Below are 14236 nucleotides of genomic sequence, written 5' to 3' on the forward strand. Positions count from 1 at the left end.
GCGAATATGTTATTTTTTGAAAATTAGTCGGCCATCTTGGATCCGCCATATTGAATTTTGCAAAATTGACCTCGGATCTGTGATCAGCGACCCCGAAAACCCGCGTATACCAAATTTGGCGTGAATCTTATTTTTTGAAAATTCGTAATATCTGACTTAATTGACCCGTTTTTTTAAGGTTAGAAAAAGACTCAAATCAATTCTGACCGCGGATTCACGTTCAGCGGGGTCTTAGCGATATAAATGAACATTTGAATATAGAAAAAAATATTTTTTGTGTTTTTCCTAGCACTTTTTGTGAATTTTTGCTATTTTTGACTTATTTTTTGAGGTTAGGAAATTCCTGTGATGTGACAGCTCAATTCTGACACCGGATTCGTGATTAGGGGGCAAAAATACTACGAATAACATATGTCGCATGAAAAGTACAGACAACTTTTTTTTTATGTGGCTGTGTAATTAATTGTACATGGCTTCAAAATAAAAAAAAAATCAGTTTTTTCTCAGGAACCGTTTTAGATACATAACCCAAATTTTGCACACGTATTACCATTAGTGTTAGCTACTTTTGACCGCAAATTCAATTTTTATTCATATAACAGTGGTGGAGATTTTAGGATCACGTGAGGTTATTTTGCCCCTAATTTTTACAACTCGGGGAAATTTGACGTTTCGAAAGCATATTTTTTAAACCGCCCATCAAAAGCTCTAACTCGAACTGTTTTCAAGATAAATTTATGATGAAAAACATGAAAGAACATGATAAAACAAATATATTTCAAAATTAAGCAAATAGGGTAGGTAGGAGGAGACCATTTTCAACATCTCTTCTGATTTTTGTTATTTATTTGCTTACTTTTGAAATACTTATATATATTTTTTATCATGTTGCCACTTTCTTTCATATTTTCCATCAAAAAACGCCACTTATCTTGAAAATATGTTTTCAAACTGCCAAGTGTTCCAGAGTCGTAAAAATTAAGAACCTCACGCAATCCTAAAATCTCCGTCACTGTCATATGAATAAAAATTTTATTGCGTGTACAAAATTTGTGTTCTGTACCTCAAACGCCTCCTGAGATATCGTCAAAAAACTGAATTTTTTTATCTTGAAACCCTATATCTCGAAATAGGTGCGTTTGCGGATGCGGACACATGTTTACTAAGACTTTTTGTGCTTGTAATATCGTGTACTTACAGCTATTTCAATATGCGCTATTAATTATGATACACCCTGTATTTTTCATAAATTTGAATGTTTTCTAAGGCCATTTGGATGTACTTCGACAAATTTTATAGCCGTTCTGATGCTCTTGAAAAATTCGTAAGTTGCAAAGTATTTATCCATTTTATTTTCGTTTCCTCAAAGTCGTCCAGACGTCAGACAAATAACTACCTGTAACCTGAGGGGTGGGTTATTTCTTTACTTATCTGTCTACCGCTATGACCAGTATCATAACAGTGTTAACTGACAAAAGAGTTTACCATTAACTTCTCGAAAAGGAGTTTATAATTATCATTACCCTTTAATTAATACGTGGGAACTTAGAAATGTTGTACGTTCAGAGAATGGATACCAGACACTTACCGTACGTCGCTCATGTACAAGGTAATCCAGTGGTTGGTTGTAGAGGGTGTCACTGAAGTGGAAGAACAAAAGGAAACGCGATAACTTTCTAGGAAGGGTTTTAACAACAATAAAAACAAAACAAACAAAATAACGACACAACAGGCTCGAACAACATTATTAATTAATTTATTGACACGCGACAGCGTACCGAGATTCAGGGAATACGCGATCCATAGCAAAATTTGGAATGACTTTCTCCATTATTAAATTAACCCGAGACTGTAAATCTAAGTAGACTGCGCAATGTGGAACCCAAGGAAAAACTGCCTGTTTTTCGGAGATCTCTCCTGAATTCGACACCTCGCTTCGACACGCCCATTTCTTGGGTCCAGACGTTTATGTTCTTATCTGACTGGCGGGAACCCTGAATATCGGGACGCTTAGCCTTCCTCTAGTGACTCCGTGTAGCAATACGGGACGAACCTTATTTAATCTATTCTTATAACTTGGAATATCCGCCTAAAAACCAGCTATTTGATCTATTATTATTTTCCAATTATTATCAATTTAACAACTTATTTAAATATCTTGGAATTCCAACGTGTTCTTTCAAATGCATTTCGCGCGTTACTTACGTTTTAAGAGAATCATCCTGTATAAATGAATCCCCTCCAGCCACAGGTGTTCGTCATTTAAGGCGAATAAAAATTGCACCACTTACCTAATTGCCTTCGTACTTTCCACGCCAAAATAGCGGCGGCCGTGGTGATTAGCGCGGTGATAGTAGCACCACCGGCCAAAATTATGCAACAAAAATCGACCTCAATCGCTGGACGGGCCGCCGCGAACCGATAAAAAAAACTATCGCTTTCGGACCCCGTCCTTCGAGGCGCCTTCCCTTTCCCCACGATTTTTCGAACCATCTGCTCGAAAAAACTCTCGCCGGCAGTTTCGATCGGGAGGGCGTCAAAATGTAATTCAAACGCGGCCTTGGGTCTCTTCGCATTACAATACAGTCATTATTCGCCGCATGCTATTACACATCAAAATTAAGTTAACAAAACGACAGTTTAATGCTGTCGCAGTGGTGGAGAGTTGGATGTTAGCGTGTTTTTTCGTACGCGAAAGAAAATACTGGTGGTACAGTTGCTCGTTCGGCGCAAACAAGTGATTTTTTAACAATGTTACAACTAATTTTATCTCTGTTTTTGTCGAATCGTTAGAGATAGTGGTCGTGTTTTTGTATTTGTTTATTTTTGGGCGTTTTTTTTAAGCAAACGTGGCCGATGTAGGTAAGTGGCGATGGATCTGAAACCCGTTTTGTTGCACGTAGATAGCTATTATTTTTTTGTGATTAATTATGCGAAGTAGCGAGGTCTTCATTCGTAAACATTGCGGCTGTAACGATGTTTATATTTATTATGTTGGAAGTTATATTCGTATTTCATCGGAATCAAAAATGACAACGAATTGTGTGAGAATTCCGTCACAACGCCGTAATAAATTAGAACTGTGTGTTTAAAAGTTTGTATAAATATTTTCCCTCGATAAAATTGCAATCAATTAGCTGTTAAAATTGATATTGAAGTAAATAATTATCAGTTACTTTATAAATGTTTGTTATTAACTAATTAGTAGTTCCCAAGGATTTTACCTGAAAAGAATTCGAGGACGGGGTATTTTTCATTTCCAGAAAAAATAAATAGTTGGGAAAATTTCATTAGTCGCTTAAAAATATCTCGCACTCAATTTTATTGAGTAAAATAAAGTTTGTATATAAACATCACAGGAATTACGTGGAGAATATCAATACAGGGTATTCCAATTAACACTTCCGACCTGGGAAATATCGGAATTAAAAAAAAAATAAAAGAAACGAAACACGTCGATTTTCTTTTCAAGAGGGACACATGATGGCATAAGTTTTGGTGTCTTGGAAGCTACTCCATAGGCTACCCTTATGTTGAGTGACACCTCATTTTAAAGCCTTTTCAATTCTGCTCACGACGACATATTAAATTTTGGTTTGGATATGACAATAAAATCATCACTTAAACAATAATTGCATACATTTTCGTCTTTAAGTGTCCCCGTAGAAAAAAGTGTAAGGGCGTTAGATCTGGCGATCTGGGAGGCCACTCAATTGAATCTCTGCATCCTATCTATAGTGATTTGGAAAGTTCTGATTAAGAAAATCACGTATAGCTACGCCGTAATGTGGTGGAGCACCATCCTGCTGAAACCACATCCTTTTCTGGCAAAGCGTTATCATTTTCTTTTCCAATACTTCCACAATCATCGGGTAGATATTCGTTTCCCGCCCAAACATTCTATTTCCTCGGATGCTGAGTATGAGTTTCATGAAAAATGCGTGGATTTTCATCACTTCTTTGTTTTTTTTATTCCGATATTTTCCAGGTGGGAAGTTTTAATTGGAACACCCTGTATGTAGGGTTTTGCAATGAACAAAATGCTACGCGTGACCACACGTCTTCTTTTTGGAGATGCAGATTGAAAAAGTATTATTTCTTTTTATCCTCTTATTTCACAAGCCTTCTTAAGGTAGTCGATTCAGAATCGGTATATTCAACATTTTTTTGACGAATTACCGTTCGAAATACTCCACAGTGTGATACTTTTTTTCCAGAACCACAAATTCTTTAACCCTTCTCTTAGAGGAAAAACAACTTTTATATCATTTGATTTTTTTTATCTCCTAAATCTTGAACTGTTTTCATAATATCTTCAGAAAATCGTAATAATATTATAAATCTGGTAATCTAACTGGTTAACAGTACTACCATTGATATAAATCTACCCACTAAGAAAGTAAAACCAATGAAAATAGTTGAACAAATGAGAAATTTGTATCACCTTGTATACGAGGTGTTGCGGAAATTAGTGCAAAATAAAATAATAAAACGTAAAGGCAATAGGAAGATTTTTTTCCATGTTTATCGTCTTTTGTTTTTGATACAGATGATTTTATTTGAAACCACATTCTTTTCTGAAAAGCAATGTATTTCATTGAAATTTAGTTCAAACATATTTTTTGGGTATTAAAAACATCAGTTTTGACAGTTTTTTGTTGTCTGATAGAGGTCGCTAGCTATTATCTCTCACAGTGACATTTTATGACTTCTTTGAGGTTAGGATTTTTATAGCGTATGTTTAATATTGTAGCACAATCTTATTCATTTTACACGAAAGATGTGCTCTTGTTAAAATCGCCGAAAACGCAATGGACTGTCCCAGTGTCGACCAAATTCTACTCCTTTGCGTAAAGGAAACGGAAAAAATTATTATTGCTGAACCTTGTTAAGTTTGCGACAGTCAATTGAGTTTTTCCTGAAAACGACGCCTATTCTACGATTTTAACGAGGCTTTTTTTGTGTACAATGATATTTTAAAAACCTAACCTCAAAAAAGTTATGTCACTGAATCAAATGTTATCTAGCACCCCCTAGCCGTAGCAGATGATTAAAAACTAGCAACACTAACATATTGGTTATACTCTTTCAATTCAACATGTTTTTTTATATAAATATAACATTTATAAAATTTGAAAAACAAAAGGCGATAGATTCATGGTCATAGAAAAAACCTTATTTTTTTAAATGTTTTATTGCAATCTAAATTGTTTGCAGTCTTTCTTGCTACACACGTGAAATTTTTTATTTTCAGTCATTTGTACAATTATGTCGATGAAATATTGCAACTCTGAATTTTCCAGTTCTTTGGCACATGAATGCGTGTTCCCATGTCCATTTTCTGAGCATATAAAATTACGAAGTACGTTTAATAAAAAAATTTAATGATATGGGAATTATGGGGTCCGGAACTACACTTGTCAGACAAAAAATTAATCCGCAAATCGACTTAAAACAAACGTTTTAAGAGTAAACAAAGCGCCTGATTTAATTACCCAGCCTGATGCTTTCGGAACAATAGAATTGTTTCGAATTTGCTAGAATTGAATCTCTCGATTACTGGCATTAAGTCGGCCCATTTTTTTTTTTTAATTGAAGCACGTTTCACCGAAGAAAATACGCAACATGCATACGAATTCTGATAGAAAATATTTCAAAACGAGAATGAATGTGCTTTATATTAACTAGTAAGGAATATGCAAGTGATAAGTGGCGTAAATCATCGTCAAAATCAAGATAAAATTGCTTGCAGGTAATGTTGCCCACGTGTTTGAATATTTTATGGATTTGCGTCCGCGATCATGATTTATTTGTAATCTTCCCTTATTGAGCTGATTCCGATCGCGTTTATTGAATATAGAATATACAGGGTGGCCTAGGCTTTAATTGGGAAACTTTACCAGGATATAACAAGTTATTTCAAGCAAAAACTTTCAAATGGACGTGGATCATACTCCGTTTCGTTTTTGAGATACAGGGTGTTTAGGCCAAGCAAATTAGATTTTTACTCGAAAAAAGTCCTATCCGCGAGATTATTGTAAAATTGTCTAAAGTCTAAAGGAACATAATACAAGACATCTCTCATGTCGTGAGAAAAAACTTTTATTAGCAAACTTTTCTATTTAAACAAATAAGTGAGGAAAACAGTTTTTTCACTTTGCAGGGAAAACCATCAATTTTAGCGAAAAGTGACTCAGACAGCTTGTAGGGAGTAAAATTATCTACAAAATGATACTTGTTAAATTAAAATCGGTTAATAAACAAAAAAGTTATTGAACAAAAACCAGAAAAGTTTCCATTTCTTAATTTGTTTATAACTATCGCATTTATTGTTAAAATTTTATAAAACCTATGACAAGTTGAGGGTTTTGTCATACTTCAAAAGTGTGCCAAAAGTGGGCGCTGTAGGTGCGATAGTTTTCGCACAATTCTATTTGTTTATAGCGGAGGCTCCAAAAGTTATGAACTTTATGCCTCTGTACAGGCCTTAATTTTCAATCAAACATGATTCTGAAAGCGTCATTGTAGTCTTAAAGACGCAATTAAGCGACCTATTAAAAAATATCGCCGCTTTTTTGACATTAACATTCTCAAATTGTGCATTAAAAAACCGTGCGTTTTTCGCTTATAAACAATTTGAATAACATTGTTGCTATTTATGCTATCTCACCGAAAATAGGTGCAATGGATAGCTGGAAAAAAAATACAGTTTTAAAATAAAAAAAGTGCCCTCTACGACCAACAGGAGCCAAGATAAGAATTTTTTTTAAAAAAATCGTAGCGCAATTGTTTATAAATATTAAGACTTGAATTTTTCGCAAAATAAAGTTTACGACGTAAACTACGAATTCCCGTGAATTGCATTGAAAAATGTGGATAATAATAAGTTCAAATTGATGCGCGCTGTAAATTTTGCAATATATCGGCTTCTATTCATCGTAGAAACCTTTTTTTTTATCACCGGGGTAGCTCGACGAAAAAATAACAATGGGTATATTTACGAATTCGTAGAATAGCCCTGAACCCCAGGAAAAATGCATCTTTAATACTTATTTTTTTTTTAATTTACAAAAATGTCGCAAAAATTAAAATTTCAATTTCGGAAATATTTTACTGTTATTAAATAAATAAATGAAGCTATCGTTCATGTAAAAAGTTATTTTTTACATATTAAGGCAAAGCAAACTTGTTTTTTCAATATTTTGTTAGTTATTTAATTACGATTTAAATGTAAAATTAAAGTAAAAATTCATAAATTATTTTCAAATATCTATTTCTCTTTTATTTTCGCTAATTTTCCTGGTGAAGTTGAATATTTGGCAGTAAGAATTCGGAGCTTCAGAATTTCGAGATCAGTTAATAAAATTCAATTTGTACCAATGGGATTTCTGAGAAAAAAAAATATGTTGCATTTTTGTTCGAATCAGTTACATCGAGAGATTTAACAATTCGGGGAAAAACGAAAAAATTGGAAAGATTGATGTATTCTTTTTCGAAACAAAAAATTGGAAACAAATTTTTAAATCTGGGCCACCCTGTATTTTGATGGATTGATGAGATACCATGTGGCGAACAAGTACGATATTACGGCCTTGGCAGGCTTCATCAAACTGATAGACTGTGTTCTGTAATTAATGAAAAAAAATATTTTTAACTGTTATGTACCTGTAACATAATACAATGTGTTTGAGCAACTACGCCTTTACGTATTTTATTTTTGTTTTTAGAGTAATTCCATAGCCTATTCCTATTAGAAAAAACTTCGCCAATAATCAAGAAAAACAAACATATTAGGCATTTTTTTTAATTGGTAGTTTACAATTATCAGAATTTATTTCTGATAGTGCATATTCTTCAATAAGTACAATTATTTACGTAATTTGTAACGAACGAGTTTGTAATTTTTTCCCTTTGGAAAGAGCATTAATGTAAATATAAATTTACGTGACTGCAAGTCACAATGAGGCCACTGCGTCACGAATTATTTACATCGTCCGTTAAAGGTTGGCAGTCTTTTGTGTTCTAAACAGGTAACTTCCTGTATATTTCCAAACCGAAGGAAATCAACGATACGCAAACTTGATATGTTGTAGTACTAAATTCCGATTTGTTCGTTTATTTTTTTTATTGTAAATTTAAACGGAAATAAGTATTTTAATGGAACTAAAAAACGGTTCAAAATGAAAAAGAATTCGTAACTTTATTTAATTATTTAGGGGCATTCAAAATATTTGGAAAAGTACATCTACCTTCAAGAATAGTTTCCGACGCCAGCACAACTATTTCGGCGACAAAACGGGTCTGTGTTGTTAAATAAAAGATTGGAATAGGATTACTTAATGAAGAAATCTGAAATGAAATAATTTATTTATATCCGGTAAACATTGTTATTGGCCGCAATTTTAAGCCGGCAATGCCGCATTGTTAGTAAAGTTTTCGTCCCGTCTGTGTATGACGTCAGCAGAGAACTATAGTAGGTTCATATTCGATGTAAAGTAAAAAATCATTGCCTGTCAGGGGATCCAGTGCCATACGCTTTTAAAGGATTTAGAAATTGAATAATTTCTTTATACATTATGAAAGGACGAAGGGATCAGTTCACATCTGGCACCCTTGTTCCTACAAAAATTCCTTTATTCTCATAAACTATTTATTTTAAATGTAATTTATTATAAATCCAATTTGTTTTTTAATTTCCACATATGTACTACATTTTACCTCTGTACGCGCCACTGTTGTTTACTTGTTTTTTGGAGGCGCTCTCTGTTTTACGATCGAGCTCGACAGAATAAAAGTACACAGTAAATTGTGGTAAATAATCGTATGAAAATGTTTAAATCTTCGTACCCTTTGCTTTAGGTCAGAGAAAGGGGCTTTTCCTTGGTGGAGATGGACACAGAGCTGTGGAGCGAGGAACCCACCCCTTCAGCAAGCCGCCACGGCAGTCAGGACGGAGAAATTTCCGAACTTACCAAAGAAAGCTGGGAGGTGAGTCATGTTTTTCTATGTACTTTTTTTTCATTTTAATTGATCGAATTCCTTTAGTGAAACGTTTTACGAGACTCACAATCTACGAAGTTTCCTTCTTGAGTAGTTTTAATCGTATGTTGTGGGTCTTTTACGCTTTTTACCCCTTCGATGTGTTTAAATAGCAATATGCCAGTGCCAGTAGTTCAGATGTACCACTGAACAGATCGATTATAAATCGACAAAAGCATGATTGCAATCGCGAGCCTTGATTCAAGAAAAACTGTCGGTGAAAGTAGAAAGGGAAAACAATGCCGCACTTTTTCTGAATCGATTGGCGCATACCAGATGTATTTTTTTAATTTGCCATTATGAAATACCGAGCAAGGTCGATGTTGTTATTATTGTAAGTAAATAATTTTTTTAAAGCAATACAAAATTTTAAACAATCGTTTCTTTGCACTACGGCAGATTTAAATCAGCGAAATACCATTTGTTTTTTTCCTGAGTATTACAGAAATCGGTTAATAAATCGAGGAAAAAAGTTAGATTAAAATGTTTAATCGAATTTTCTGAAGTAATAGTCTCATCAGTCGGATTTACTGTTTTTCTTTTAATATAGTCGGCCTTGGAAACTTCTTTATTATGACATACTGGCACTGGCGGATTGTCTTTAATGTCACATTTTGTATCCCCTCAAAAAAAAAAAAAAACAACGCAATATCGACAAGTGGTGGTAAAATGACATTCGCTTGTTTGGGTGCAGCTTATCAAGGCCCCCTATGTTAAGATCTACAGCATCATCAAGACGCAGACAATGTCGGCAGACGGCAACGATGAGGTGACTGATTTAAAAAAAAAGCAACGCACGACACCACAAGCCACACTATATATATTCATAAATATTTCATCATGTCTTCTTGACGTGTCTGTACTTTATTTGCTCCCCTCCGGGTATGTTACGCCCACACATCGCGGCTAAAAGGAATGTAGTGCACACAAGGTACTTCGGGATTTAAAATATTTGCTTATAATGCGTGTAAACCTGCTACGCGAGAAACTATTGTCAAAAAAATGTACAGGGTTTCTCATGGTTTAATGGGTTAACAACATTCTGCATTTCTTCAAAGTTATACTGAAGTCACTTTTGATCTTTAAAACAACAAATCAGGAGTTTGTTTTCTCAAACTGCGTCATAGAAAACCAGGAATACCCAGAAATTGTTGTTACCCAGAAATTTAACAACGAAGACACACAAACACACTGTCATTAAACACAACACTACACAAGACACTAAATTAAATGCCCCAAGTGCAGTATAGTTTTTTAAACAAGATATGCTCACTTCTTGGATCAAATTGGACACCCTGTATAAACAATGAAAAAACAATTTGCTGTCGTTTCTCGATCTTGAATAAATTATTAACAGAGTTAGTCGTTTCCGTGCCGTTTCGAGCGGGTTAAAATATGGTTTGAGATTGGGTGTCCAAAAGGAAATTAGTGAACGAATTTCAAAAAGCGTTTTACATCGGCAAGCGTCGTTTATCGTCATTTATCCGAAACTGTGCTAAAGGGGAGTTATTATAAAAATTAAATTCGTTCGTTTGAATGCGAAGCCGGAACAGAGTTTTCAATTCAACTGTCGAAAGCGGGGTTTTAATTAAAACTCGAAATTCGGTCTTCGGGCTCGACAAATGCGTCCGTTATAAATCTAAAGCCTCGGTTTAATCGTGGGAGTGGAACAAATGTCGGACTTTTCAATATTGGCGATGATTAATGATGTAATCCACTGATTCATCGCCGGAATTGTGTTGATCGGCAAGATGTTTAAAGGACGTTGTAATTAGAGTAAATTGTTTATGTTTCATGTTTCTTGAGAGCAGAATTTTAAAGCTTCTTTAAAATGACGTTAAAATAGTGGTGGAAGTGAACTTCGAAAGGAAAATAGTATATTTTCCAGTAACAACGCTATACTTACCCCAGTACCAAAATAGTAGTGACTCAGTGACTCGTTCTTAACATGTATTACATTTCTTTTAACAACACCTTGTAATAAAAAAAGGGAAAATAGTAACAGATCTTTCCCACTTATACGCTTGTGACACGCACTGACACGCCTTAGATGGAAACTAAGACTTTGTTGTGTTATTGATTTTGTTCCTTTCTTCTTGTCAATGATTTTTTTACTATGTTTAAATAACCCGTTGTCCAACAAATAAGGTGAATCTTTATTTATTCTTCCAAATCAATGAAAAGTTCTTTTCCGCTATGGCCTTCAGCGTTTTCGTCAATTCGGCCTTTATTTGCTCGATCAAGTCGAAACGGTGTCCACGGAGTGGTCGTTTGAATTTAGAGAATAGCCAGAAGTCACACGGTGCTAAATCAGGCGAATACAGTGGTTGCGTAACGATATGAGTTGAATTTTTGGCGAAATATGGTCTCGAATTGTCAATACGTGTGCGCCGGTGCGTTATCATGATGTAAAACCAAGAATTCTCTGTCCATTCTTCCGGCCTTTTGCGACGAATAACATCACCAAACGACGCATAACACTCAAATAATATTCCTTGTTAACAAGTTTGGTCAGTTGGAAAAAATTCATAGTGCACTACGCCACGATAATTAAAAGGAAACTGTCAACACGACCTTGATTTTTGAGTGACTTTGGCGTGGTTTTTCGGTCTTGGTTCACCTTTTGTACGATATTCACTCGATTGATCGGTTGTTTCCGGGTCGTAAGCGTAGATCCAAGTATCGTCTCCAATAATGATGCGTTTCATGACGTCTTGGTTGTCAGAAAGTTAAGCGTTTTTGGAACCAAACGAGATTAGACGTGTCTAAGGCACAACAAATCATTTAAAATAGTATTTGCCGAACCTTTTGAAATGCCAACAGTATCAACGAGGTCTCTTATTGTTAATCGATGGTTATCGAGCACAAGATCTTTGATTTGATTAACGTGTTCATCAGTTGACGTTGATGGTCGTCCGAGGACGCTGTTCGTCCTTAACGCTTTCTCTACCTTCTTTAAAATCTTTGTACCACTTATAAACACTTTTTTGCGACATAACCTATCACTAAAGGCCTTTCGTAACATCCTCAACGTTTCCGCGGCAGAATATTCATTCCGCAAACAAAATTTAATGCAAATTCTTTGCTCAACAGAATCGGACATAGTGAAAATCGATAACCCTCACTTTCGTATGTTTACAAAACACGAGTAGCTCGAAATAATTGAATATATTGACTTGAAACTCTGCTATAGTACTACCAACCTACAAAAAATAATTGTATGCTTTCATAATACCCGCGAATTTTAAATCCGAAAAATCCGAGTCAAATTAGTCACTGCTTTCATATAATTGAAATGTCATCTTGACAATTCCCAAATCTGGATATCTGACAAATTTTAGTACTGGTATTATTGGATACGAAAGTATGCCAAAAAATCGATATTTCAACGCTCAGAAAATATATAGAACAGTTAGTATGGAGACGCGATCAAAATAACTGTCAAATCTTTAATCTGTGTGTCAGTTTTTGTTTTTTAAATGCGCTAGTCAAACTAGTCTAAAATTAATACCCAACAAACGTCCTCTACTTTCTTTCACTCTAATACACATAAAATATTGGAACGGTTGTCTGAGATTACGAAGACCATACCATCTTTGTATCTTTTTTTAGCGCGTTTAATAATGAATTTACGTCCGCAACGACTGTCTTTGATATTAGGTCACACTCGAGACGTAATGACAATCTTAAAACGGTTCTAGTGTAATTTACCTTATTTTTTTGACAGTTATTTTAGCTGGTGCATCCTAGTGTTTGAAATGGGGGAAAAAACCTTGTTCTTTCTCGCGCTTTAGCGTTGTTACTGGGAAATAAACCTATAAATTACCCCACCACACTACTCGACTGGCTCGACGTGTTATCTCAATTGTTGGAAAGAAAAATATGTTTTTTTGCACATTAACCAACTACATGTGTATATACTTTCTGAATATGAATTTAAAAAAAAAATAGATGCTAATTCAATCCCATTGAGTAAGCTATAGACCGGAGACACCCTGTAAATTCTGCCGTAACCGGTAGAGTCAGCGAAATTAATAATTAGTGTAGTTTTTTTTTTGTTTATCTTTCTGCGGCAACTGAAAAAACCGACATAAAAAGCTTAAAATAAGCGTAGCGCCGGGAGATGTGTGGTCGTAATACTCCGCTCTGTACCTCCTTCTTTTCCTATTAATAGATGTGACTCTCCGATATACATTCTACACTGTAGTGGCTTCATTAGAATGAACTGAATGTTTGATGTTTAGTTTTAGTCTTAGACTTGCCCTCTCCCAGCACCAAAATTTGCAATATTTCTCGTTATCATCCGTACCGTACCCCCTCGATGATATGAAGAAGCTCTGGAAAGCCGTCAGGCGGATAGCTAACGCTAAATTCGACGTAAGATTACCAAATACCAACGCCAACTGCGTTCTGTTTTTATTAGTCCGCGTTTTGGTTAGACAGAGAGTGCGTCCGTCAGTCGTCGCGATTTCTTCTGTCAATCCTGACGTTTCAGGTGCAGTCGGACGCGTTGAGTTCATTGTTGATCCGGTAAAACATGTGTGTCGCGGGGATGGAAGAAGCGCTTCCATAATGTAAACGGTGTAGTGTCCGAAGTGTGGAGGATTTTCAATTCAAAATAAATCTAGATTTTTTTTTGTGTCCGCAAGCAAGTACATCTTTCGATTTAAACAGATGTAAGGTTAACAAGATTTGTGGCGATGACGTGTGCAACGTTTTAAGGGAATAGTTCTCAGGTAAAAATAAGCGAAAAAGTTTGTACAGTGTGTTCCCGTAACGATAGGTCAAAAAATAGTTTTGTAGTTGCAATTTGTCGTTTAGGATTTGGCCCTGTTCGGATATAAACTGATTTGTGCCACATTATTTCGATAAATGAGAAAGCTTAATTCAAATTATTTTGGTAATACGAATCGATGCTATACTTAGAACAAGAGGGCACTACCATAATGGTGAATAGTACATACTTTTTTTCTAGCACTTCATCCACTAAATGTAACTTGATAACTTATCAGACTAATTGACTTTATCGAGGCCTACCTATTTTACAGTTAAAACTAATTTACCCATGTCATGTCTGCAAGGATCGAAGTAAACATTTTTTAGTGCCAGTGTTCATAAGTTATCAACTTTAGCTAATGATTTTTGTTTTATATCTGAAAAGTTAAAAGTATAAAGCGATGGATGGGGATGGGTTAAA

At 35.0% G+C, this 14236-nt stretch overlaps 1 protein-coding gene across 11 annotated transcripts in view; it reads left to right on the forward strand.

Moving 5' to 3' along the window:
* The window catches only part of LOC108906190 (oxidation resistance protein 1), a 129343-nt gene that overhangs the window by 108315 nt on the left and 6792 nt on the right, over positions 1-14236 (forward strand). For 6 of the 11 annotated variants that reach the window (XM_023454708.1, XM_023454709.1, XM_023454710.1 and 3 more), the window contains one exon: positions 8860-8988. In XM_023454708.1, the coding sequence (XP_023310476.1) occupies positions 8860-8988 (129 nt within the window). Of the gene's footprint in view, positions 1-2588; positions 2863-8859; positions 8989-9733; positions 9809-13189; positions 13417-13453; positions 13776-14236 lie in introns of those variants that run through there. The other 5 variants (XM_023454715.1, XM_023454714.1, XM_018709399.2 and 2 more) reach the window with 5 other exon arrangements.

The sequence above is a fragment of the Anoplophora glabripennis genome, unplaced genomic scaffold (genome assembly GCF_000390285.2).
Source record: "Anoplophora glabripennis isolate ALB-LARVAE unplaced genomic scaffold, Agla_2.0 scaffold379, whole genome shotgun sequence".
Classification (NCBI taxonomy): domain Eukaryota; kingdom Metazoa; phylum Arthropoda; class Insecta; order Coleoptera; family Cerambycidae; genus Anoplophora; species Anoplophora glabripennis.